This window comes from Ranitomeya variabilis, chromosome 6 (genome assembly GCF_051348905.1).
Source record: "Ranitomeya variabilis isolate aRanVar5 chromosome 6, aRanVar5.hap1, whole genome shotgun sequence".
NCBI classification, from domain to species: domain Eukaryota; kingdom Metazoa; phylum Chordata; class Amphibia; order Anura; family Dendrobatidae; genus Ranitomeya; species Ranitomeya variabilis.
In genome coordinates this window covers 141,116,204-141,143,669 of record NC_135237.1, presented here as the reverse complement: position 1 = coordinate 141,143,669, position 27,466 = coordinate 141,116,204, and the positions used below count along the sequence as shown (strand labels likewise).

At 40.9% G+C, this 27,466-nt stretch overlaps 1 protein-coding gene across 7 annotated transcripts in view; it reads right to left on the bottom strand.

Moving 5' to 3' along the window:
* Positions 1–1,935: 1,935 nt before the first annotated feature.
* The window catches only part of MYRIP (myosin VIIA and Rab interacting protein), a 1,107,682-nt gene continuing 1,082,151 nt past the window's right edge, over positions 1,936–27,466 (bottom strand). For 4 of the 7 annotated variants that reach the window (XM_077269059.1, XM_077269058.1, XM_077269062.1 and 1 more), the window contains 5 exons: positions 19,846–19,950; positions 19,082–19,142; positions 17,873–17,991; positions 16,870–16,911; positions 1,936–5,524 (listed from right to left, as the gene is read on the bottom strand). In XM_077269059.1, coding sequence (XP_077125174.1) covers positions 5,492–5,524; positions 16,870–16,911; positions 17,873–17,991; positions 19,082–19,142; positions 19,846–19,950 — 360 coding nt within the window. In that variant the 3' untranslated portion in view covers positions 1,936–5,491. The remainder of the gene's footprint in view (positions 5,525–16,869; positions 16,912–17,872; positions 17,992–19,081; positions 19,143–19,845; positions 19,951–27,466) is intronic. The other 3 variants (XM_077269060.1, XM_077269063.1, XM_077269065.1) reach the window with 1 other exon arrangement.

Below are 27,466 nucleotides of genomic sequence, written 5' to 3'. Positions count from 1 at the left end.
GGGATCAGCAATTACATTATATTCTCTGGTGTCCAGTCGATGGCGAAGATGAAGTTTTTTTACTGGTGTCCATTGGATGTAGGGCCAGTTATAGCTTTTTGCTGCCTGAAATGAAAAATGAAAAGGCCCCTATCCCTCAGTAGTAAATAAACTGTATACATAAATATATGTCAGCAGGGAATAAACCTTAATTCATAGGTATTATTTTTGTGGCTGGCACTACTATGCGGCTAATGTTAGCTAATGCCACTATAGTACCAACAATAGCCACATGGTATTTCCAAGCACAAAAATAACACCTAATATACAGTGCCAGTCACAAAAGTGATACCAACCTAATATTTAGTGGCAGGAAATAAATAGTGTGCATAATATCACTCATAATCATGCAACATGGTTTAATTCAACTGGTTCCAGGCTCCACTTTACTTACCTCCTCTCCTGGGCCACCAAGTCTTTTGCTCCTCCTTCTTGCTCCTTCAAACCCTCCTCCTCTACTACCCATCCAACTGCACCCCTTTCTTCACTCCCCAGCTGGCATTTATTTCCCCTTCTGCTCCATCCCTTTTTCATTGTCCTACTCTTTTCTCCATTCTATATCCTGCTCCTTGAGGGCTGAAAGTCCGATTTGGCGTCTTCCTTTTCTCCCAGTGTTCTAGGTGGCGTGACTAGATATGAACTTGGCAATTATCCTCATAAGGGACTACATAGAAGTCCTTTCTTCCACTCAACTGTGGCTGGCAGTGCAGGACAGGCTTGGCATATTCTAAGGAGCTATGACTCACCTGCAATGCATTTGAAAACACCCTTGAGGGTAAATTGTCTGTTAGTGCTGGTCTTCCGCCCTTCAGAGATATTGTACACTGCCACCTGAAGTGAGATGCTCATCTAACCTCATGGTGATGCAACCCTCATTGGGTGGGCAGGACAGGTGTAGACTGTATGTTCTGGTGTAGACTATATGTCCTATGAAAGGAACATGCCTTGTGACACCACTGTCTGATTTGTAGGGCACATGATGAGATGGCACAGCGATTTGCCCCTCCTAGGAAGTGGCTTTTAGTTCTACATTAATCAGAATCTCTCATTTATTAATAAAGTCACTTAAGAAAGAGTCATGAGCAGAGTGTACATCAAAAGGACATCCCATATGCAAACAACAGCAACCGATGGACATTCTAGATTGCATACTATATGCTAACGCACTGGACTTTAATTCAATATTAATAGACACCTTGATAGCTTCTCCATGGTTAGAACACATGGCTAAAAAGCAGTAAAATGGGTGGTAAATACAACATACACTGGAAATGTTCCTTAATATACACATTTTCATACATTTCCTTCAGTCACAAAAGATACAATTGCGAGTTGAAGGACAGCAATAAATGAAGGCCACAAATTGTACTAATAGGTCAGAAATTGCCTATAGTATCTCATCACCTCTAAAGCTTATTTTTCTTTGCAAGCATGATTCTGTTGCTTTTCTTAATTCGTTAACAGTGCACACAACATGCTTATATGTCAACTCTTTTATAATGCAGAAGTGATATTAATATGTATATAAACTTCTGCAAATAACATGTGTATGACTATTGTGTTGTGATGTCCTCTCTTTTTTTCTTTAATTGTTTGTTTCTAAATGTGTTATTGATGATGTGCTCTACAATAAGGTGGGAAAATCTTGTGATTTTGACTCATCATTCAAAAATAGTCGTTTTTTCCTCAATTCTGTGGGAATATTAGCAAAAATTCATACTTTGTAACTGCAATTGTCTGCCTGTGTAAACAGGCTGTTCAACGATCGGTAAAGGTTTACCGATTGGCGGTCGTTTAGCGCAGTCAGTCCCCTACTAACATACATAAATTCCAAACCCTTTCTTTCCATGCATTATCGCCATGATACATTCATGAAATAAATAAACAGACACATAGTTATCGATGTAATTTTTTTTATCTTTCTGGTTTGCATTTTTAATCAAGGCTTTTAATGTTTTGTCTATAATAATTTAGACTGACATGCATTTAATTACATCAGTTTCTTTTAATCAGCCTTTTTCATAAAGTTCACATTTCTTAACTCATCCTAAACAGACTCTACAGGTGACATGAAAGCACACTTACTTAGATTTTTAAAATTGATTAGATTTTACCATATATTCTTACTCTATATAACCTTTAAAATACTTTCATTTGTAAAAAAATTAATCTTGTTATAAATATTAAAACAAAAAAAAAATCACTTAATGGCAAAATAATTATTCGGGTGATATAATGTTTTAACTGTGTTTGAACAGTAAACTCTTTTTACACGCATTTGGCACAAATAAATTATTTTCATAAATGGATGATTTTTTTGCAGTGATTACACAGTACATAGTTTTTTTTCTGAAAACTTAACAGTTAGTACACTACAGTAGCTTCATTACATGCTTTTATGTGAGCCATTCTACAGCAACAATGTAACAAAGGGCAAATGCGTTGGGAAATCAAATTCCATTCAGATAAGATAAATAACTTCTCAATCACACACAAAAATGATAGTAACCACAAACATTGGCATCATGGAAACTCCTGTCCTTAAATATCCAAATGCTATTAGGTGACAGAATAAGATGGTATGTGTATGATTTAGCAGAATTTTGGGCATATTAAGGAGAATGGAAATGCTCTATTTATAACATTGGTTCCTCATCATGCTCATAGATGTTATGATCACGTAAGAAGAAAATGATCATGATTGTCTAACTTTTGTTTACATTGGCCCCAGAATATTCTGGTTTGCGTATACAATATACTCGCATTAGCAATAGGACACCCACTAAACCTTCATATAGTAATGCTCCATTTCATACTGGTAACAGTAATATGTGACTTAAATATCAGATTTCAGTAGTTGCATATTTGATCAAATATCTCCTCAACCAGACAGAACAACCCCCAATTGTATGTTAAAAAGTGTTAAGACCTTTCTCCTTTAATTGATCATTTTAAAGAAGTTATGCAGGGTCTCTTTCCCACCCGATCTGAGATAAGTAATACCAGTGTCGGACTGGCGTGCCTAGGGCCCACCAGTAACATTGACTTTGGGGGCCCACTTTTCACCTGCATACAAATATTATAAGTAGTTTGGTTAATGAATAATGATATGCTGCTTTTTTTCTGTACAGAGAAAATCATGTGAATTATGCCAAGTAGTGCCCATACAGTAGGGTTGGGGGCCCAGATCGGCACAGGGGCCCACCGGGGGATTCCCCTGTTACCCTGTGGGCCAGTCCAAGCCTGAGGAGTACTATGTTATGGAGAGAAGAGAAAAAAACACCTTGATGGTGCTGCTTGATACCCGGATGTGATATGTGGTTACACAGCAGGTTCATTAAAGGGACGACTGAGCAGTCAAATCATAAAAGGGAACTACACCCCAAAACACATCACAGATACTCCAAATAAAGGAAAATATTCTACTGAAAAATTGTCTCTTCAATGAACTTTCCTTCTGCTCTCAATAACAACATTCAATTTCCAGCAACAATCTCAATTTATTTTTATTCTCCATACCAAAATACTATAGGCTCTAGTGGTGAATCTCCATCCATTCAGGTCACTGACTAGGGATCCTGCACACTAGGCTTCAGCAACAAAAACCCCATTTTTTCCCCATGCTTGGGATCCATGCAATAATATAGCTTATGTATTTGAGCAGACCCTTGTTAACCCCAGAAGGATAAATGTTTTGCAAAGCAAGTACATTACATGAGGCGCTATCCTCTCCTTGATTCCTTTTATGTAAATCAGGCATAGAGAGATTCTGCTGCACGCCAGGCTGGACATCACTATTCTTCGCCCAACAAATATTCGAATTAATAGGACATGTGCACAATACTCGCATGGCGTAAAATTGTTTTCTTCAGCAACTGTCCTGCAGAGTGTACATAAGACTCTCGATGTCTGATTCCAGGTAAGGCAGGAGGAAAAAGCTGCACAATCCTTGTAATATACTTGTAAAACATACTCAAAGGCTCCAATTAATCAAGACTGGCTATATTCATCAAACCGGTTTTGATGAGGTGCCGTGTAAGAGTCAGGTTGCTGATTCATTAAGAAATGCACAACTCGTGATGAATCAAGAGCGTCTGATGAGTGGCGTAAGTAGCCGTGTACCTCGCCAGAAATCAGAGTTCTTGAGTAAGTAGCACCTCATGTCATTACGAATTAGATGAGCTTTAGTGTCACACCTCTGCCACGTGTAAATGACAAAAGTAGCAAAAATTTTCTGCAATTACAAGTTGCACAAAAATTTTGCATCTTTTCAAAGCAATTTATGCCTGAATTATTGCAAAATTGATTTGTGGAATCAGGGTCTAAGTCTACAACACTGAGTGTTATCTAGGAAATTAGGAAATTTGAGCTGCCTGCCACAAGCAGACAGATCATAATTTTTCTTGTGGTGGTTACAATATGAAAACAGTCAGCTGATTGTTGGTGCGAACAAATTTTCTCATTTTTTGTTTGCGCGCCATGTATGATCTTAAAATATGTTAATCTGTTATCCATTACAACATGCAGTATGATTAAGCTCCTATGTTTGCCTAATAATGTTAAGAAGAAGAAGAATAAGGCTTAAAGGGTTGTCAGCACTGCTATACCATGTGGATGACATGTTATTGTTGTGTCATGTGACCACTGAAGCCAATCAGCGGTTGCTGACTGGCTGCAGCTCATTAATATTCCATTACAGCAGACGTCCACGCAAAAAAAAGGATGCAGCCAGTCACCAGCCGCTCATTGACTGTAGTGGTCACACAACACAAAATTATGTCATCCAGCGGGAAAAGTAGAGCTAACATTGGCAAGAATGGTGCCGCTGCAGGATATTGGGGTTGTATTTATTTTACTACTTACAGTGGTCTAATTAATTTGATTTAATTTCTCTTAATATTAAGGAGTATTGGGGACAATTACTAAAAAACATCATTATGGGACCATATCATTTAAGTTAAATTTACAATGCAAATTGCTTTTTTAAGTAGTCGAGTAAAGTATAAAATAGCATGTTAACAATATAAGACTAGTCTGACACATTTTGAAATACACTTTTACAACAAAACATTTGCTCTCACATTTCATTTGGCATACTGTATGAACACATCAAAACTTAAGATACAAAACAGATCTTTTTAGCACATTACTGTACCAGGACAGAAATAAAAAAGTGCATAATAAAACACAGAGCCTTTCTTGAAACTCAATGACCTTTTTCTGGTGTCTCCAAACAACTTAAGGCAGAGTTCCACTTAGCAGACCATAATGTTGACCATTCCTGGTGAGGTATCTGGATAAAGCCAGGAAACAAAGGCGTTGTTACATCACACAAGGATCCGTTGTAACATCACAGAAGATTCCATTTTCTTATGGAGAGCAAAATGGCTGTCAAAGGAAGGCACGCTTGTGTACGCCTTAGGCATTATACTTTTTTGGCAGTAGAAATATGTTAATACATTACAGAAGATCCTTTAGTGGGTTCCTGAAACATTAGAAAAACACATATTCATGATTTTTGCGGTGATTAGATATCAGACTTTTAACAGAAAATACTTGATTATTATAATCCTAGACCACCCTCAAAAAATGTTTGATCACTGCTTGGACATACCCTAAATGAATTGGCAATTTCTGGTAACGTAATTAGGTACAAGAAAGCACACTAACTTTGGTCACTTTGGTCAATTCAAAACTACAACAACAAATCAAATATGTTTTCCATGCACCATACCACAAAATAATGTACTGTACATATTTTCTATAACCATATACACATTTGCTCCCAAATGAGGTGAAAATTGGGGCAATTTTGGTGTGATTCAGGCATTTTTCATTGGATGTCCTCCATCTTGTCCCTCTTGTTATGACCCTTTGCCACGAATAGTGGGTGGGATGGCACTTAACTACTTAAGAAAGGTAGCCCAGTAAACATTCTGTACCCTTTTTGCCACATCATCTCAAAGCCGGATGCAGTTGTTTCTATTTTCCTTAGACAATTTCTCCTTACTTCTCCTTGGTCAAAAAATGGAAGAGAACCCAAATACTTTACAAATATTTTAATCTTGTTCCAAAGCTATACAGATTATCTAAACCTGGTAATTAACCCCTTCCCAACATCTGACGTACTGGTATGTCATATGTGACTTCCCGCAAATGGACGTATCAGTACGTCATGCAGGAAAATTATCACAGTGTCAAAAGACATGGTGATTGGGTAACGATGAATCAGTCTCATTGCATCATGCGCATGTAAAGGTGTGGCCTGCCTTTTTATTGAGCTGGACATTACTCATGTGATCTCCCTCGGCTGTGCATCCACTGGTTGGTCGCAGTCCGTCTCAGCCCTTATCTATATGCATGTCACTTGACAAACAATAAGGTTTTTAATATTAAATTTAGGGCCATCCCGATTATAGTTGCCGTGATGAGGCGGGATGGCTTTCACATTTTTTTAAATAAAAAAAACATGTTAACTAAATACTGTACATTATTTTCATACAATATGGTATTTATTTACTGTAGGGTATTTTATCATTATATTTTTGTGTTTGTTTTTTCTGTTTATTAGCCTGTGTGAACATGAGCTTACATGCTGCATGCACAACGGTTTATAGCGCAGTTCATACTTTTTGGTGTTCATCTTCCCTCATCACCCGGTGAGGCATCGCCCCCCCCCCCAAACATCGGCAATAGCTGTGATTTGTCAGTGAAAAAAAAAACCAACAACAATATACCCATACCATAGGCAGGGCGGTTGCATTAGCACTTATTAACTGTATATACACCCCAGATATGGATTACGGTGTGGGACTGACTGTACGCCCGACAGGTATGGGTATATTGTTGGTTTGTTATTTTAGCATTTATTACAGGAGATCAAGGGCATCATTTGGAATGGCAGAAGAATAAAGATGGCAAAACTTTGTTGTCTTTCATTGAATTAAAATACTTTATTCTGCATGTGTGTGTGTGTTTACTTAACCCTTTACAAACTTTAGGACTAGTAATGGATAGGTGTATTTTTGACACCTCTCCACTACTAATCTGCTTAATGTCACCTTACAATACAAAGGTGACATTAACCCCTTATTACCCCATATGCCACCTCTACAGGGCAGTGGGAAGAGAGAGGATAAGTGCCAGAATTGGCGCATCTTACAGATGCGCCTTTTCTGGGGTGTCTGGGGACAGATGTTTATGTTTTTAGCCAGGGGGGGCAATAACCATGGCCCCTATCTAGGATATTAATATCTGTCCTCAGTCACTGGCTTTCCCTCTCTGGTGCAGAAAATTGCGCGGGAGCCCACGCCAGTTTTTTCCGTGAATACATTCTTTTATTAAATACATACAGGTCCCAAATTTTACACACACATACTACTAACAGTATTAAACACTGACATCTATAAATCTAACTGTTCTGCAATGGTTTACTGTATGTAAGCCATGTCTCCTATTCTGTCAGCTTCTGCAATTATTTGAAAAGAGGCCGACAAATGAATAACCGGCTTTTCTATCTCTCTATGAAATATAAAGATATATATATATATGTGTGTGTGTGTGTGTGTGTCAATGACATATGTATATATATATATATATACACCTATACTATGTGTATATTTCTATTCTATATATTCTATTGTAAGCTGTCAGTGTGATTTTACTATACACCGCACTGAATTGCCGGCTTTTCAAAGGACACCGGTGCGTATTTCTTGCAAGTCACACTGATGGTCCGTGTGGTGTGCAAGTTTTTCTTGCATCCATAAACTTTCATTGGCAAGTCTCATCCGATATACGGTGAAAATCGCAGCATGCTGCGATTTCACTCGCACGTATAATACGGCCGAGAAAAAAACAGAAGATGGGAGCTGCCCCATAGATTAACATTGGTCCGATGGCTATGCAATTTTTTCTCGCATAACACTCGTCCGTATTCCTCTCTTGTGTGACTTAGGCCAAAGACTGAAGATCCAGACTTGATTGATGTCCTTTACGCAAGGCCCTGATCCCTAATTCCTTCCTCCCCATCCATAATTCTCCCATAACCCCCAATCTTCCTCCATATGCGTCCTGCTGCTGCTGCGCGCTGATCAATAATGCAAGTTGCTGATCAGCATTTTCCATAATTTTTGGCACAGAGTGATTTTCCTCAGTCTGTATATTTTTTAATTTCTACTACTCCTGCCTTGCGGCTACTGAGTGCTGATCAGTGACACACATGACTAATCGGCTTCTGTTCCCAATTTTTGGCCAGGTTTTGTCAGGTTTTCAATTTCTGCATTCGCACCACCTATGTGTGTGCAGCCTGCAGCCATAGTGCTTTGATGAGTATTGCATCCTACTGACCAGAGTCTGCTGCAGTGGACAATTTTATTTTTTTCTCTCCAAAAAGTGTAAAAAAAAAATAAATTAAAATAAATATAATAGTGTATATTTAGGGACAGTATAATCTGTAATAAAAATTTACTGTAGTAATTTGCTTATACTACAGTATTTTTTTACTAACACGTTCAATTACAGTTAGCGGCAGTAATTGTATTTACTGACGTCCATCTACTAATGCTAATTTAGTGTAGCTAGGTTTTAGTAGACAATTTTATACAATAGGCTTTTTTTTCTGTTAAAATAAATACATACTGGAGGCATGCAACTATACAGCTCTGGCAAAAATTAAGACACCACCACATCAAAACCCTGACATGAGCAGCCCAATCTCCAGACCTAAACCCCATTGAAAACCTCTGGAATGTAATCAAGAGGATGATGGATAGTCACAAGTCAACTGCTTAAATTTTTGCGCCAGAAGCAGTGTGAAAGACTGGTGGAAAGCATGCCAAGACGCATGAAAGCTGTGATTAAAAATCATGGTTACTCCACAAAATATTGATTTCTGAACTCTTTCTGGGTTAAAACATTAGAATTGTTGTTTCTAAATGATTATGAACTTGTTTTCTTTGCATTTTTTGCGGTCTGAAAGCACTGGTTTTTTGTTTGGAAATTCGGAGACATATTGTCAGAATAGAATACAGAACAATTTACATTTTACTCAAAAATATACCTATAAAGAGAAAAAATCAGACAAACTGAAAATGTTGCAGTGGTCTCTTAATTTTTGCCAGAGCTGTATATATAGTTGTACGCATCCAGAATTTTTATTTTTTTTACTGATGTCCATTCACTGTGGTTTTTATTTAGTGCAGCTTCAAAAATTTACTGCAGTAATTATTTTATTACTGTTTTTTTGTATAGAACTATAGTTAGCGTCACTTGCAGGTGACGTTTAGTAATTGCCTTTACTGATGTTTGCCCAGTACATTTTACATTTTATATTCTTTATTTTTTCTTTTTTTATTCTCTTTTCTTTCTTTTTTTATATTTTAATTCAATAAATAAGGTTTACACCAAATACCTAAACAAAGTTTTGTTACATAATACACGTGAAAACAGTACAGGACACACACACACACTGCCCCTTGAAAAATAAAAGAAATAAAATGTCCCAAGTGTATTCAGCACAGGAGGTGTACGCCTTCCTTAGTGCAAGCTCTAGGAAGAGGAAAGGGTGGCACTCTGACTCACGTAAGTATCTTGTATAAACTTTTATTCTTACAGCACTTTATACAACATTTCTCTGATTTTGTAAATCTCATGGTGGCCCAGATAAATTTATAAGCTCAACAATTTTTAGCCCCAAACCCTACTTTATCATTTGCTAATTGGATCCCTGTAGACATAGTAGGAATGATGACTTTTTGGGGCCTTGTGCTTCATGGGGGATAGTGAAGAAGCCAGAACTTTGGCAATATTGGAGCGCTGATATTTTATATAACACTCCAGTTTTCCGCATGGCTATCTTCCGGACACATTTTAAGGCCAATGTCAAATTTATGTGTTACAATGATAATCGATAATGCACAGTGTCCACCCTGAGATGACCCCAACTTTAATTGACTTTTCAAAGTTAAGCCAGTCATTGATGACTTCAGCAACAAATTTGCTGAGGTGCACATTCCACAAAGGTACATCTGCGCAGATGAGTCCCTAATACACATCAAGGGGAGACTTAAATTCTGTCAATATTTGCCCAGCAAGAGGGCCATGTAAGGAATTAAAATGTACAAGCTGTACGAAGAGTACCTGAGGGTACACCCACATATTTAGGTTTTATGAAGGGAGGGATAGCAAAATTTAACCTCCTGAATTCTCCCCTGTCCTGTGAGTGAGTGGGAAAATTGTGAGGGAATTGGTGCACCCACTGCTGGATCACAGTTACATAGTTACATAGTTATTAAGGTTGAAGGAAGACTTTAAGTCCATCTAGTTCAACCCATGGCCTAGCATGCCCTAACATGTTGATCCAGGGGAAGGCAAAAAAACCCCATGTGGTAAGAATAAGCTCCATCATGGGGAAAAAAATTCCTTCCCGACCCCACATACGGCAATCAGACTAGTTCCCTGGATCAACGCCTTATCAAGGAATCTAATATATATACCCTGTAATATTATACTTTTCCAGAAAGGTATCCAGTCCCCTCTTAAATTGAAGCAATGAGTCACTCATTACAACATCATACGGCAGAGAGTTCCATAGTCTCACTGCTCTTACAGTAAAGAATCCGCGTCTGTTATTGTGCTTAAACCTTTTTTCCTCCAGACGTAGAGGATGCCCCCTTGTCCCTGTCACCGGTCTATGATTAAAAAGATCAGCAGAAAGGTCTTTGTACTGTCCCCTCATATATTTATACATTAACATAAGATCACCCCTTAGTCTTCGTTTTTCCAAACTAAATAGCCCCAAGTGTAATAATCTATCTTGGTATGGCAGACCCCCCAGTCCTCTAATAACCTTGGTTGCTCTTCTCTGCACCCGCTCCAGTTCAGCTATGTCTTTCTTATACACCGGAGACCAGAACTGTGCACAGTATTCTAAGTGTGGTCGCACTAGTGACTTGTATAGAGGTAGAATTATGTTCTCCTCATGAGCATCTATGCCTCTTTTAATGCATCCCATTATTTTATTTGCCTTTGTAGCAGCTGCCTGACACTGGCCACTGAATATGAGTTTGTCATCCACCCATACACCCAGGTCTTTTTCATTGACGGTTTTGCCCAGAGTTTTAGAATTAAGCACATAGTTATACATCTTATTACTTCTACCCAAGTGCATGACCTTACATTTATCCCCATTAAAGCTCATTTGCCATTTATCAGCCCATGCTTCTAGTTTACATAAATCAGCCTGTAATATAAAATTGTCCTCCCCTGTGTTGATTACCCTGCAGAGTTTAGTGTCATCTGCAAATATTGAAATTCTACTCTGAATGCCCCCTACAAGGTCATTAATAAATATGTTACAAAGAAGAGGGCCCAATACTGACCCCTGTGGTACCCCCACTACTAACCGTGACCCAGTCCAAGTGTGCTCCATTAATAACCACCCTTTGTTTCCTATCCCTGAGCCAACTCTCAACCCACTTGCACATATTTTCCCCTATCCCCATTATTCTCATTTTATGTATCAACCTTTTGTGTGGCACCGTATCAAAAGCTTTTGAAAAGTCCATATACACTACATCTACTGGGTTCCCTTGGTCAGGACCGGAACTTACCTCTTCATAGAAGCTGATCAAATTAGTCTGACATGATCGGTCCCTAGTAAACCCGTGCTGATACTGGGTCATGAGGTTATTCCTCTTCAGATACTCCAGTATAGCATCCCTTAGAATGCCCTCCAGGATTTTACCCACAGTAGAGGTTAAACTTACTGGCCTATAATTTCCGAGTTCAGTTTTTGTCCCCTTTTTGAATATTGGCACCACATTTGCTATACGCCAGTCCTGTGGTACAGACCCTGTTATTATGGACTCTTTAAAGATTAAAAATAATGGTCTATCAATGACTGCACTTAATTCCTGCAGTACTCGGGGGTGTATCCCATCCGGGCCCGGAGATTTGTCAATTTTTGTGATTTTTAGACGCCGCCGTACTTCCTGCTGGGTTAAGCAGGTAACATTAAATTGGGAATTATTATCACTAGTCATATTGGCTGCCATGGGATTTTCTTTTGTAAATACTGATGAAAAAAAGTCATTTAGCATATTGGCTTTTTCCTCATCCTCATCCACCATTTCACCCAGACTATTTTTAAGGGGGCCAACACTATCATTTTTTAGTTTCTTACTATTTATGTAGTTAAAGAATATTGTGGGGTTATTTTTGCTCTCTCTAGCAATGAGTCTCTCTGTCTCAATCTTTGCTGCCTTGATTTGCTTTTTACATAATTTATTTAATTTTTTGTATTTATTTAATGCCTCCTCACTCCCTACATCCTTTAATTCTCTAAATGCTTTCTTTTTGTCACTTATTGCGTCCCTTACAGCTTTATTTAGCCATATTGGTTTCCTCCTATTTCTAGTATGTTTATTCCCATACGGTATATACTGTGCACAGGTCCTATCCAGGATGCTAATAAATGTCTCCCATTTTCTTTGTGTACTTTTATGTCTCAGGATATCGTCCCAGTTAATTGCACCAAGATCCTCTCTCATCCGTTGGAAATTTGCCCTCCTGAAGTTTAGTGTCCTTGTCACCCCTCTACTACACATCTTATTAAAGGAGACATGAAAACTTATTATTTTGTGATCACTATTCCCCAAGTGACCCCCAACCCTTATATTTGATATGCGGTCTGGCCTGTTGGTTAATATTAGGTCTAGCAGTGCCCCCCTTCTTGTTGGGTCCTGAACCAGTTGTGAAAGGTAATTGTCTCTCATAGTTGTCAAAAACCGATTACCTTTACTGGAACTGCAGGTTTCTGTTCCCCAATCTATTTCAGGGTAGTTGAAGTCCCCCATAATAATGACTTCTCCTTGAGTCGCAGCTTCATCTATTTGCTTTACAAGGATATTCTCCATTGCTTCCATTATTTTTGGAGATTTATAACAAACCCCTATCAGTAATTTATTATTTATCTATGTAAATAATTTTCACACCTGCGTCCTACTCTTCAAAACCCTCTACCGCATGCGGTACTGTTGAAAAAGCCAGAGAGTCCTCTCTAAGTCACTAATTGGGCAGCTACTCAGAAAGGGTGAGAGCAGAGCCAAATGTAGTGACAAAATGCTGGTGGTTAAGGGTCTTAGGGAATAATAAGAACATGGGAGGAGTTAATCTCTCTGATCAAATTCTCCAGCCCTACAGTGCCTTGCGGAAAATAAAAGTGTGATACAAGAAGTTGGCTGTGCACATCTTACAGATGGCACTGTAAAACGCTCACATGCTATCATGTGCAGACCAGACAGGCACATTTCTACAGTTTCAAGATATAGCGACCAAGGATTAAGGCTCTAATAATTGGAAGTCAGGAAGAGGAGGGCCTCATTACCTCTGGGACTGAAGGTGCCTATATTATACCAGGGCAACATTTTCCCAGTGAGGTCCTCCAGACAGCATGGGAGAGAATAACACAGAAAAGGTGCAGAATGTGTATCAAAAGTGGAATAAAAAAAGAACATCACTTGGCAATGTGACACCTGCCCCGAAAAACCTGGCCTGTGCATAAAAGACTCCTTCAAAGTCTACCACTCATTCATAGATTGACTTGTTGTATGTTTATTCTGCACAACTTACATATACCATTCTGGTGTACTCTGCACAACTTACATATACCACCACATTATAAATTATCATACTAGTAAAATACACCCCTAAATCAATTGAAAACAGAGGTCACTTGTGGGGTGTTTCTTCTGTTTTGGCACCTCAAAGGCTCTGCAAATATTACAAGGCACCCGAAAACAATTCCATCTAAGTCTGTGCTCCAAAATGTTGCCGCTTCCATTTAGAGCTCTGCAGTGTGCTCAAACAGTAGTTTACCACCACATATGGGGTATCTATGTACTCAGAAAAAATTGAACAAAAAATTGTGGGGTCCATTTTTTCCTGTTACCACTGTGAAAATGAAAACTTTGGGGCTAAAACAACATTTTTGTGGGAAAGTGTATTTTTTATTTTCCCGGTTCAACGTTATGAAATTCTGTGAAACACCTGTGGATTCAGGGTATGTGCATACATTGCGGATTTGCCTGTGGATCCGCAGCGGATTGGACGCTGCGGATTCGCTGCAGTTTTCCATCCGGATTACAGTACCATGTAAACTTATGGAAAACAAAATCCGCAGTGCACATGCTGCGGAAAATACCACGCGGAAACGCTGCTGTTTATTTTCCGCAGCATGTCAATTCTTTGTGCGGATTCCGCAGCGTTTTACACCTGCTCCTCAATAGGAATCCGCAGGTGTTAAAACGCAGGTGAAATCCGCACAAAAAAATGCTGGAAATCCACGGTAAATCTGCGGATTTTTCAAAATCTGCGTGGAAAATCCGCACACGAATCTGCAACGTGGGCACATAGCCTCAACATGATCTCCTCATCTCTAGATAAATTCCTTGAGTTGTCTAGTTTTCAAAATAGGGTAATTTGTAGGGATTTTCCACTGTTTAGGCCTTCAAGGGCTTTGCAAATACGACATGTCGACTGTGATCGATTCCAGCCAATTTTGCATTCCAAAAGTCAAATAGTACTCTTTACCTTTTGAGCCCTTCCCTGTGCCCAAACAGTAGTTTTAATTCCCAAACGGGGTTTTGGGGTACTCAGGAGACACATTGTCTGAGAAGCACCTGAAGGGTTAATAAACTTCTTAAATGTGGTTTTGAGCACTTTGTGGTGTGCAGTGTTTAAAATTGTATCATATTTGTGTATTTTCTATCATATAGGCCCCTCAGAGATTGCTGATACTTTTAACCGTTCTAACTTCCCAACAAAAAAAAAGAAGTTTAAAAAATGATGGTGATGTAAAGTACACACGTGGTAAATGTTATTTATTAACTATTCTATGTGCTATATCGATCTGGTTTAAGGGCATAAAAAATTTAAAGTTTGAAAATTGTGAAATTTTCACCAACATTCCAATATTTTCAAAAATAAACAGAAAAAATATCAACCTAAATTTACCACTAACATAAAGTACAATGTGTGACGAAAAACCAATCTCAAAATAACTAGGATACGTTAAAGTGTTCCAGAGTTACGCATAAAGCAGGGGTGGGGAACCTTTTATCAGGCCCCCAGGCAGATTCTCAGGGACTGCATTCTTGGGAAAGTAGCTGTATTTTAATTGCCACAAGCTCATTAATTTCTTCTTGCTCTGTTAGCACACATACACAGTGTTCACTACTGAACATTGAAGGGTATGCAATGAAAGATTACATCCTGAAACCAGTGCCAGAGTCAGGATGTACTTTGTGGGCGAAGTTTGTACGGCCCTGAAAGATGGTATAAATATCCAAATGGCCTTTCGCAGAAAAAAAGATTCCCCACCCCTGGCATAAAGTGACACTGGTCAGAATTGTAAAATAATAGGAACTAAAGCTGCATTGGCAGGAAAGTGAAGAGCTTGGATCCCTAATCTCTCCCTGTTAGCTGCAAGGTCTCTGTCACGGGAGACCTAGGTAGGAAAGAGCTAATATCCCGGGCCCCTGCGATTTCCCTCAGACTAGGGAAACCCTGACTGACCCTCTCCCAGAGTTTACACTGATGGTGTGCATGTCTGAGCCTCCACCCTCGCCCTATCTCCTGTTTCAACCCTAGGCTGAACCCCCCCCCCCCCACCAGTGAAGAGACCACACTCCAATACCCACAGTTAGCACAGACAAGGATAACAGAAAAATATACACCACACCGCAGTCACTCAGGAATACACTATAAATGCAAAGGGCAAAACAAATACAAATATGGGAAGGAGAAAATAAGACAAAGGGAAATACTCCACCAGCAACGATACTCCAACTACTTAGCTCACCACTCCAGACCGAGATAACCACGCACAAGACAGAAGCTATAATCGGCGACGCCCAATGTTCAGGAGAACTATTTAAAGGCAGTGGGCGTGACCCAGCTTCCAATCCGAGCACCAGGTAAATTAACCCCGGACCAGCTAGATAAAATCTAGCCGACGCCAATGAGCGCATAGTGGACAAAAGCGGAATTACCGCTGTCTGTCGGACGACCTGGTCTGAACAGCGTCCGACATGACAGTCTCAGACTCTCTTGCATTTGCTTTTTTCACCTAAAGTTCGGCACATACAGTACACATAGGCGAACTCGCTAAGAACTCTGAACAGGGTAGTGTGACCTTGTGAAATGCATATGTGCCAGACTTTGCGAGAAGGAAGCAAGCACAAGACATTCTATCAGATGTGGATGACATAGGGGATGTGATCCACATCAATCAAGGCAATGAAGCAGCATTACCATATATTCAATTCTGAAGGCTCTGAGAATAGTCTGACCCATCCATCAGATCCTTCAGTGGGGATTTTCATACGGTGGGAGACTGATATAAAGGCTATTTTTCCCAGGCTGCAGTGTTGCACCAAACATATATTTAGAAAAATGCTTGCAGTAAGGCCACAGTGATGTGGGTGTTTAAGACAGGAATATGTGTTCCTACTGTGTGACCTTGTGTATGACTGTGCATAGGGGAATTAGAGTTCTGTACCATCAAAACAAATCTCTAACCATCATAAAGGAATAATCAATACAAAATGTTCAACCTTAGGTTACAAATCACAAAGGTGTTCAAAGCTGGGCATTCACACCTTATTCTGAAATGTTATATATATGATAGGTATCCCTAGAGTGGAAAGACTTATGTTAGGGAAGTAATGTTTGGAGGAATGTGGAAGAAGAGCTTTAAGCAATTTCCCCTACTTTAAAACGTATTGTATATGGGCCTGGGGTGGGGAATAAAGAAAATATTGTACTCACCTTCTCACCTCCCAGACAGCCTACTATGTCCACGCTGGTCTCCTGGAATAAACAATGTCATAATAATAAATGATGGCTGCAGCAATTCAGAGGCCGCTGATAAACTGCAGCCTTCACATTGGATGGAATATGAAGGCTGCAGCCACGTGACATTGTTTATGAGCAGAGGAATGGTGCCAGTCTGGGAATTCTGTACAAACATCTTTTTTTTAATTCTCCACCTTGGGCTCAGAGAAAATAAGTTGTAAAGTAGAGGAAAATCCCTTTGACAAAATATTCTGCAGATATTAAGACATATTATCTTCACACTTTTTTTTATCTTCATCTCTTTTTGGAAAATTTACAGTATTTAGTGTAATGGCAACCTTTAGAATGTTTTAGTAATCATAAGCCTAAGACTGACAAAAACGTTCAAATAAACTATACCTAACATATGTTTTTCTGTGACTTATAGTCCATTTACCCTTGTAGATTATCGCCATTCGATTGTTCATATGAATGTTGGTCCCTGATTATAAACGGTCTGTGATGATAAACTGGTCCCTGATGAACCAGCACAATGCTCATTACTCAGGTCATCTGACTATTTTTTCTAGCAAAAAAAATTGTTATCGGCAACACATTGGCCTCTGTAAACAGGGGATGTGCTGTTGATACCATGGTACCAGAGTTGGTGCAAATCACTTTGCAAGCCCAGTCATTGGTCTTGTCAATAATCTCTGACTGCTGGATAAAAGCCCCGAGTATTACCTACTACCTCCTGGTATCTGCTTCTGTTGTTTTGAATAGTCGGCGTGGTGCAACATCAGCTTTGCGGTACTACGCATATGTGACACTGCACCAGGCTGGCTAATCAAAGAAGAGCTCCTGTTTATCAGCCACACTTACTGATTTGGCTGAAGTACTGAGTCCTGCTAATTGATTCGCACCAACTCTATATGGTACTGTATAAGGACACCATACGACTTATGTATATGAATGAACCAATGAAAATTGTGCATACCATAACTTCCCTGACCGAACTCTTCCGTTCTCTAGTTCTTTGAGTTAAAGATCCTTGCAGCACAAAGTTTCTGTTACATGACTTCAATGCCGTCACTATTGGGAGTTCAGGTTCTTCATCTATTCATAAAAATTAAAAAAAAAAATGTATCAATCAATATCCTTGTTGGCAACACAATGTGGATTTTACATCTGAATACAGCCTTACAATCATCAAATTGTCATACTTCCATGATTAAAACTAAGGTACACGTAGGAATTAAGTTTTAATGGAATGAAGAAAAAGCAGAAGACACACAGTTGTGTACGGAAAGGAGTGACATGGCCAATAAGGATCAATAGAGGATTTCATTTGCAGTAGGATAGACATCTATAAGTGGTTAAGCGAGCATCGGTATAAATATAAAGATAACTGAAGATCTAGAGATGATTTCACTTCTATAGGATGTCTAATGCTGATAGTTTATGAGTTAAACATAGTTACATAGGTTGAAAAAAGACCTAGGTCCATCAAGTTCAACCTAACTCCATCAAGTGGACATTGAGAGGTCTCAGTAATTAAGATCTACTGATATGGCTACTTTGAAGGCGCCATCAAGGTTTATAGGACTGGGCATCAATATAAACCCAGCACTCCCATGATGGGCCCATTGATTATCAAGCCTCTTCATTGTTAACCCTGATTCATAATGCACAATGCCATACTCTTCATAGCAGCTGTGGTGGGTAATGCAGTTTTGTCCCTATGTGACAGTGTTGCAATATCAAGAAAAAAAGTTATGAAAAATACCGTAATTCACCGTGCAGTACAGAGCAATGTAAATGTAAAAGCATTTGACAGCTATGGTCCCTTTAACCAGCTAATTTATCCCTTTAACTACAGGAACAAGAAACAGCTAATTTCCCCCTGATCTATAGTTACATAGGAAATAAAGAATCATGCAGTGTTACTGTACTGAATTCCATGGCCATATTCTAGGTGGTGGTTCCATAGAGTGGCTCTTGTCACTTGGTAATACAGTTGAATCTTGGTAATGAGACATTTACCTCCCTATCACATTAATACATTTTGCTTAATCTAAGAGTATCTATACTACACAATTCTAAGTACAGAAGAAACAGAAGCTGTAATAAGTATAGAGTGTACAAACATCTGACAATACATATGACATACATTAGAATTTATTACATGCAATTTATAATAACTGACCTTGTAGAGGAGTTGCTGGAAGCTTTCTTCTTTGCTGTCTAGACGTGTCTATTGTATGAACCTAAATAAATGTAAAAATTCATATATTACGAAATTAAAGTGGATTTTTCATGTCTCTTTTGCGGCGCTTTATGCATTGTTAAAGGATTTTACAGGCTTGAGATACATTTTTGCAGTCACTCTATGTGACAGCACATTGGCAAATCACAGTGAGCATTACACAAACTGTCAGGATTCCCCAGATCAAGCAGGTAGTCATGTGATTTCCAGTATGTATACTAATATACTACTGGTCACATACCAACTCATCCACTTCTCTCAATGTTCTATACTGGCAGCCACATGCCGACTAGATTCTCATGCACTTCTCTAATGGTCATTACTTTTGGTCACGTGAGCAGCACCGCTCAATGGGTTTACATCTACTAGGAAATGGGAACGCACAGTGTGAAGGGTAGCTTGTGCACATGACCTTCGTCTCTACAAAAGTCAGGTACACACTTCAGCTTAGAACCACTATGCTACAGCTGCTTACTACAATTGATTTTTAAACCCTTTGGCTGTTGCGCTGTTCATGAGCCAGACAGTGACAGCCAAAGAAATGGGTGAGGTCCTCGAGCCTCAGTTTGCCGAGATCTGCCCTGGTGTCTAATGGTCACAATGTTCCCCTACCATATAAATTCAATTTAATATGTTAATATGTTCTTTGTCCCAGATTAATATTCCATAGACATGTCCAGAATTTCTGCATCATCCAGGTTTACCTGATTAATATTTTTCTGCTCACGTTTCCTTGTAAGCCGTACACATGGAGAGACATTCAAGCCAGCTACTGTAAGAGCTGATATTCGGCTTTCAATATCTGAAATCTGAACATATAACATAGATTTTGACTAGTATAAAGTGATAAAGATTAGTACTGTTTCAGCTCAAGTCAATCTATTAAAACACTTACAGTGCCTTTAAAAAATATTCATATCCCTTGACCTTTTCCATATTTCTTCACGTCACACCCACAAACATAAATGCATTTAATTATAATTTTATGTGATATGCCAACACAAAGTAGCAAGTATTTGGGAAAGAAATTATACATGTTTTCTAATTATTTTAAAAATATACCGTATTTTCCGCTTTGTAAGACGCACTTTTATTTCCCCCAAATTGGGGGGGAAATGGGGGTGCGTCTTACAATCGGAATAGTGAATAAAATAGGGGAAAAGTAGAAAATATTTCTTACTGAGGGGCTGGCGGTGGCTGCGGAGCGGCTGGCGGTGGCTGTGGAGCGGGCTGGTAGTAAGCAGGGTCACCGGTGGGGCAATGGAGCAGGCCTGGAGCTGGGGGATGGCGGCGCTGTCATCTCCGGTGTGCGGTGGTGCGCGGGCGGCATAATGCTGGCCGGCGCCATTGCACTTCCGGAATTCTGAATCCGGAGTTTCCGGTTTCTAGATTGCGGGCCATTGCCTGTGTCTACCACACAGGACTTCAAGAAAATGGCCACCGAACCAGCGCATGCGCAGATAAAGCTCGCTGTTACTGAGCTCTCGATCTGCGCATGCGCTGCAGTAGACAGGAAAATACCGGTAGCTGGCAGCAGGGAAAGTTCTGGGCTCCGCTGCACACGGAGCCCTAAAGCAGAGGAGGGAGAGAAGCATGATTCTCCTCCTCCTTTGCAGGGAGAGATATTGATTGGTGGAGGGAACTGTTGCTGAGCTGTCTCCACCAATCAGATATCTTATCCCTGCAATGTATAGTGTAACACTTATTATTTACACTAGTCCGAGATCCGTGGGAGAGGTGAGCACACATTGAAGTTTATAAATCACAACCCCCATCATACCTCAGAATATACTGTACAAATGGGTGTATTTTGATGGATGATGGGGGTTGCAGCCATATGTAGTGTAACAGATCCCCCATAACTGCATCATCAGCAGATTCCCATAACAGTGCGTCACCACAGATCCCCCATAAGTGTGTCATCCGCAGATCCTGATAACAGTGCGTCATCCACAGATCCCCCATAAGTGTGTCATCCGCAGATCCCCATAACAGTGCGTCGCCACAGATCCCCATAAGTGTGTCATCCGCAGATCCCCATAACAGTGTGTCATCCACAGATCCCCCATAACAGTGCGTCATCGGCAGATCCCCCATAAGTGTGTCATCCGCAGATCCTGATAACAGTGCGTCACCACAGATCCCCATAAGTGTGTCATCCGCAGATCCCCATAACAGTGCGTCACCACAAATCCCCATAAGTGTGTCATCCGCAGATCCCCATAACAGTGTGTCATCCACAGATCCCCCATAACAGTGCGTCATCGGCAGATCCCCATAACAGTGTGTCACCACAGATGCCCATAATAGTATGTCATCTGCAGATCCCCCATAACAGTGTGTCACCACAGATCCCCCATAACAGTGCATCATCCACAGATCCCCATAACAATGCGTCATTCACAGATCCCCATAAAAGTGTCATCCGCAGATCCCCCATAACAGTGTGTCATCTGCAGATCCCCATAACAGTGTGTCACCACAGACCCCCCATAAGTGTGTCATCCGCAGATCCCCATAACAGTGCATCATCCACAGATCCCCCATAACAGTGTCATCCGCAGATCCCCATAACAGTGCGTCATCCACAGATCCCCATAACAATGCGTCATCCACAGATCCCCATAAAAGTGTCATCCGCAGATCCCCCATAACAGTGTGTCATCTGCAGATCCCCATAAGTGTGTCACCACAGATCCCCCATAACAGTGTGTCATCCGCAGATCCCCATAACAGTGCGTCACCACAGATCCCCATAACAGTATCATCCGCTGATTCCCATAAGTGTGTCACCACAGATCCCCATAACAGTGTGTCATCCACAGATCCCCCATAACAGTGTCATCCACAGATCCCCATAACAATGTGTCATTCACAGATCCCCATAACAGTGGTTCACCACAGATCCCCATAACAATGTGTCATCCGCAGATCCCCATAACAGTGCATCACCACAGATCCCCATAACAGTGAGTCATCCGCAGATCTCTCAATAAGTGTGTACCCTGCGGATTCCCCATACCAGTGCGTCACCACAGATCCCCCATAATAGTGTCATCCGCAGATCCCCCATAACAGTGCATCACCACAGATCCCCCATAACAATGTTTTTCATTCATCATAGGTGTAGAAAAAGACATGGGCTACACATCTAAAATCATAAGTTGATCTAGGCAAAATGAAACTGAACATGAGGTTCTTAGTTTAACAATCTGATTAGACTACCGTATATGAAGCCGCTAGCACATGACGGCAAACCTTAGTGAGCAAAAATATGCGGAACCCCTCTTACAGTCTCCAGCCTTGCAGCATGGGTGCTGTGGGGCACCAGGTACCCACCCTGCTGGTTCATTGTCGCTGTGGTTGGCACATTACTCCACACATTTAAGGCTACGGTATAGTATTTAACGTTATTGGCACACTGAGATTTGCCGTGACTTGGCAGTAGGCTTTATAAGTCTGATCATAATGTTAGTAAAAACTTCTTGTTCAGCTGAATACAGTATATTTTTGCCTAACACCACTAGATCAACTTGTGATTTTTGGATGTGCAGCCCATGTCTTTTATACAGCAATAATACCGTATTCATTCATGCTCTCAATCGCAATGCCCCCATAACTATGAAGGACAGAGCTGACAGTTGTTTCACTACTGTATTTTGTTGCAGAAAAATACCGTACAGTTGGCTGCTGCATATTGCACATTTTTGAAGAATGTCAAAGCAGAAAAGGCATGCATATAAAATTCCCTTTAAACTGGAGGTTATAAAATACGCTGAAGAGCATGGGAACAGAGCAGCAGAGAGACATTTCGGACCGCCTCCAACTGAAAAAATGATAAGAGAGTGGAGGAAACAGGAGGATGAGCTGCAAAAAGCGGGAAAAAGCAGATCTGGCCTTCGTAGGCGTGGTGCAAAGTGGCCAGAGCTAGATGTGGACGTAAAAGAGTGGATCATAGGCCACAGAAATAATGGCCTTTCAGTCTCAACGAAAATGATCATATGCGAAGCCAAGCGGATTGCTGCTGAGAAAGGCATCAATGAATTCACTGGATCACCATCATGGTGCTTCAGATTTATGAAGAGATGTGGCCTTGCTATGCGTACCAAAACAAGAATTGCACAAAAAATGCCACAAGAATATGAAGCTAAGATTCTGTCTTTCCACAAGTTTGTAATTGACAGCAGAAAGAAAAATGGATATGAATTAGGCCAGATTGGGAATATGGATGAAGTCCCTCTAACATTTGACGTGCCATCCAACAGAACTGTTGAGGCAAAGGGTTCAAAAACCGTAACGGTAAAAACTGCAGGACATGAAAAAAACCACTACACAGTTGTGCTGTCCTGCTGTGCCGATGGCACGAAACTGCCACCAATGTTAATTTTTAAAAGAAAGAACATGCCCAAAGAAGCTATCCCACGAGGAGTTGTTGTGCACGTTCACGAGAAAGGATGGATGGACGAAAATGGAATGAGATTGTGGGTTGATAAAGTGTGGTCCAAACGTCCTGGAGGACTTCTGAAAAAAACAGCCCTGTTAGTGCTAGACCAGTTCAGGGCACATATTAGTGAAAACACAAAAAAAGTGTTTAAAGAACAGAAAACCCATCTTGCGGTAATTCCAGGGGGGCTTACCAGCCAGCTGCAGCCTCTTGATGTTTCTATAAACAAGCCGTTTAAAGTCTACATGCGAGAAGAGTGGAATAAATGGATGGCTGCTGGCAATCATGACCTGACACCAACTGGACGCATGAAGAGGCCCACTATCACTCAAGTTTGTGAGTGGGTGAAGACATCATGGCAATCAGTGAAGGATGAAACGGTTATACGTTCATTCAAAAAATGTGGGATTAGCAATGCCTTAGATGGCACCGAAGATGGTATGCTATATGAGGACAGTGAAGAAAGTGACACTAATGACTGTGTGGACCTGAGCTTCCTAAACTCTGACAGCAGTGATGAGGAATTCCTGGGATTCACTGACTAGAACATTATGGTGCCTGAGGATTAAAGTTTCTCCTCACTTGTTAGCCAGAACATGGCTTTTGTCGTTACTTACGGTACATGGGACTGTTCTTACATGTTACCCACAATGCTGCTGTTGACTGCTGTTGAGTCTACTATGTTAAAATAATATTTTGCTATTTAATTAAAGTTTTTTGCACACTATTTGGCTCAAAATATTTTTTTTCTTATTTTTCTCCTCTAAAACCTAGGTGCGTCTTATAATCAGGTGCATCTTATAAAGCGAAAAATACGGTAACTCTGAAAATTGTGACATGCATTTGTATTCAGCCCCTATAGTCTGACTCCCACAAAACAAAATTCAGAGTGACCAACTGCCTCCAGAACATCCAACATCAAATGAACAGCGCTCCACTCGGGTGTAAATATTTCCAAAAGATATTTTATTCAGCCATGATAAAGCAGCGACGTTTCGACCATAAAACGGTCTTTTTCAAGCATACAATACATCACACTGGGCTGTCTTAAATAGTGTGAATGCCACACAGTGCACCAATCACCACTATGCACCACCCACCTATATAAATTTAGAAAAATATCACATATAACAAACATCAGATATAAGTATATATACTATCCAATAGCGCTCACACATATAACTCCTAAATAGTCATAATAATAAATACAAAACAAGAAAATCCAGAAGTCAGAAAATTAGTAAATTCAGTTTACCTGAACACAACAGGTCAGGGATAAAGTTGTGGAGAAGAGTAAAGCAAGGTTAGGTTATAAAAAAAGCCCGAGCTCTGACCATCTCACAGAATACTGTTATATCCATCATCCAAAAATAGAAGGAGCATGGCACAACTACAAACTTTTCAAAACATAGACATCCACCTAAACTGACATCCCAAGCAAGGAAAGCACTAATTACATAAGCACCCAAGAGGCCAATGATCACTCTGGAGGAGCTGCAGAGATCCACAGCTTAAGTTGGAGAATCTGTTAACAGAACAACTGTTAATTGTGTACTCCACAAATTTGTTCTTTATAGAAGAGTGGCATGAAAAAAAATATTTTTGAAAGCAAACCAGAAAAAAAAACCACATGCGTTAGTGCATTTCCCTTTTGGAAGCTCCTTGAAAAAAGGTATGCAATAGGGAAGAGCGACGTGTGACACCCCTTGAAGAAAGGTCTTAACCTGAAGTTCTGACGCAATGTGTCTCTGAAATAAGACCGATAGAGCAGAGATTTGGCCCTTGAGGGAGCTGAGTGTCAGGCTGGATTCCAGACTGCTTGTAGGAACTCAAGAATGGTGGGGACGGAGAAGACGAGAGGGGAAGACCATGATCCTTGCACCAAGTGAAAAATGTCTTCTAGGTACTGTGATAGATATGGACCGATGTGGGTTTACGGACACTAACCATAGTGGAAATGACCTGTTGAGAAAACCCAGCCTGGGTCAAGACCCAAGATTAAACGGCCACGCCGTTAAACACAGGGCCCCTGAGTTCTGGTGGTAGATCGGGTCCTGGGAGAGCAGATCTGGCTGATCCGGCAGCCTCCAGGGTATGTCGGCGACTAGGCATACCAACTCTGCGAACCACGCATGGTGTGGCCAATTGGGAGCGTCCAGGATCACTGGGACTCCTTCCGCCTTGATCTTCATGATTACTCTGAGTAACGGTAGAGGGGGGAAAAATGTACGGAAGTAAGAATTGGCACCTCAAAAGAACCAGAGCATCCACTCGGATTGCTCTTGGATCTCGAGACCTCGCTGTAAACTGGGGAATCTTGGCATTCAGTCTGGACGCCATGAGATCCACATCTGGGGTCACCCAGTGAAGACAGATCTGGTTGAAGACTTCCAGATGAAGCTCCCACTCCCCCCGAGGTGAGACCCTGATGGCTGAGGAAATTCACCATCCAGTTTTCCACTCCAGGAATATGCACCTCTGAGATCACCGAGTGGTTTTTCTCTGCCCATCAAAGGATGTGAGTTACCTCGGACATGGCCGTCCTGCTGCGGGTACCCCCTTGATGATTGATGTATGCCACAGCCATAGCGTGGTCTGATTGAATACAGATGGGACAACCCGCTAGAAGATGATGAAACTGTTGCAGGGCCAGCCAAATGGCACAAATCTCCAGAATGTTGATCGGTAGCTTAGATTCGTGAACTGACCAGTGGCCTTGAGCAGTGTAGTGGCAGAAGACTGCTCCCCTGCCCGAAAGACTGGCATAGGTAGACACCACTAGCCATTGAGCTGGTAGGAAAGACTTCCCCCAGTTGAGGGAAGAATTCAACGTCCACCACCTGAGAGCCTGTCTGACCTGCAGGGACAAGTGGCACCTGCAGTTGAGAGACAACGGGTTCCTGTCTCAAACTGCCAGAAGGGCATGTTATATGGGATGAAGATGCAGTTGGGCAAAAGGGACCACTTCCATTGCGCCCACCATTTTTCCTAGTACCCTCATTGCAAACCGGATGGTGTGAGGGGAAGACTGATGAAGCTCCCAGGCTCTTTGTTGAAGGGCTAAGACGTTGTCTGAAGGGAGAATTACCAATCCCTGAGACGAGTCCAGGGACATTCCTAGAAAGAAAATCTGTTGGGCTGAGACAGGAGAGGATTTGCTTAAGTTTATCAGTCAGCCCAGGCGAGAAGGGGTATCACAATTAATGAGAACGGTTTCCGCTCAGTCATGGAAAGACGGACCCTTGGTCAAAAGGTCATCCAGATAGGGCAGAACGATCATGCCCCAAGAGTGCAGGATGGACATGACAGCCGCCATGACCTTTGTAAACATTCTGGGGGCCGTAGCGAGGCCGGATGGCAGGGTCATAAATTGAAAATGCTGGTGGCGAATGGCGAAGCGCAGGAATCTCTGGTGAGGGAGAAAAAAAATCAGAATATGTGAGGTAGCGTCTTGGATGTCTATTGAGGCCAACAATTCTCCCTTTTCCAGGGAAGTGATAACTGAGCGCAGAGATTCCATGCGGAAATGACAGACCTTGACAAACTTGTATAGAAGTTTGAGGTCTAGTATGGGTCTTACCTTTCCGTCCTTCTTTGGGACGACAAAAAGGTTCGAATAGAAACCCTGAAACCTTTTGCTTTTAGAGACAGGGACAATGACGCCATCGTGACGCAATGCGTCTATGGCCAGGGAAAAAGCGTTTGCCCTTGCCTTTGAAGAGGGAGGACGGGAGGGAAAGAAACGTGAAGGGGGCGCGTAGCAAAGTCAATCTTGTATCCAGACGACACCAGATCTCTGACCTACTCGCCAGAGACGATGGAAAGCCAGACCTGATGAAAGAGAAGTAGGCGGCCGCCTACCCTGCTAATGTCGGATAGCG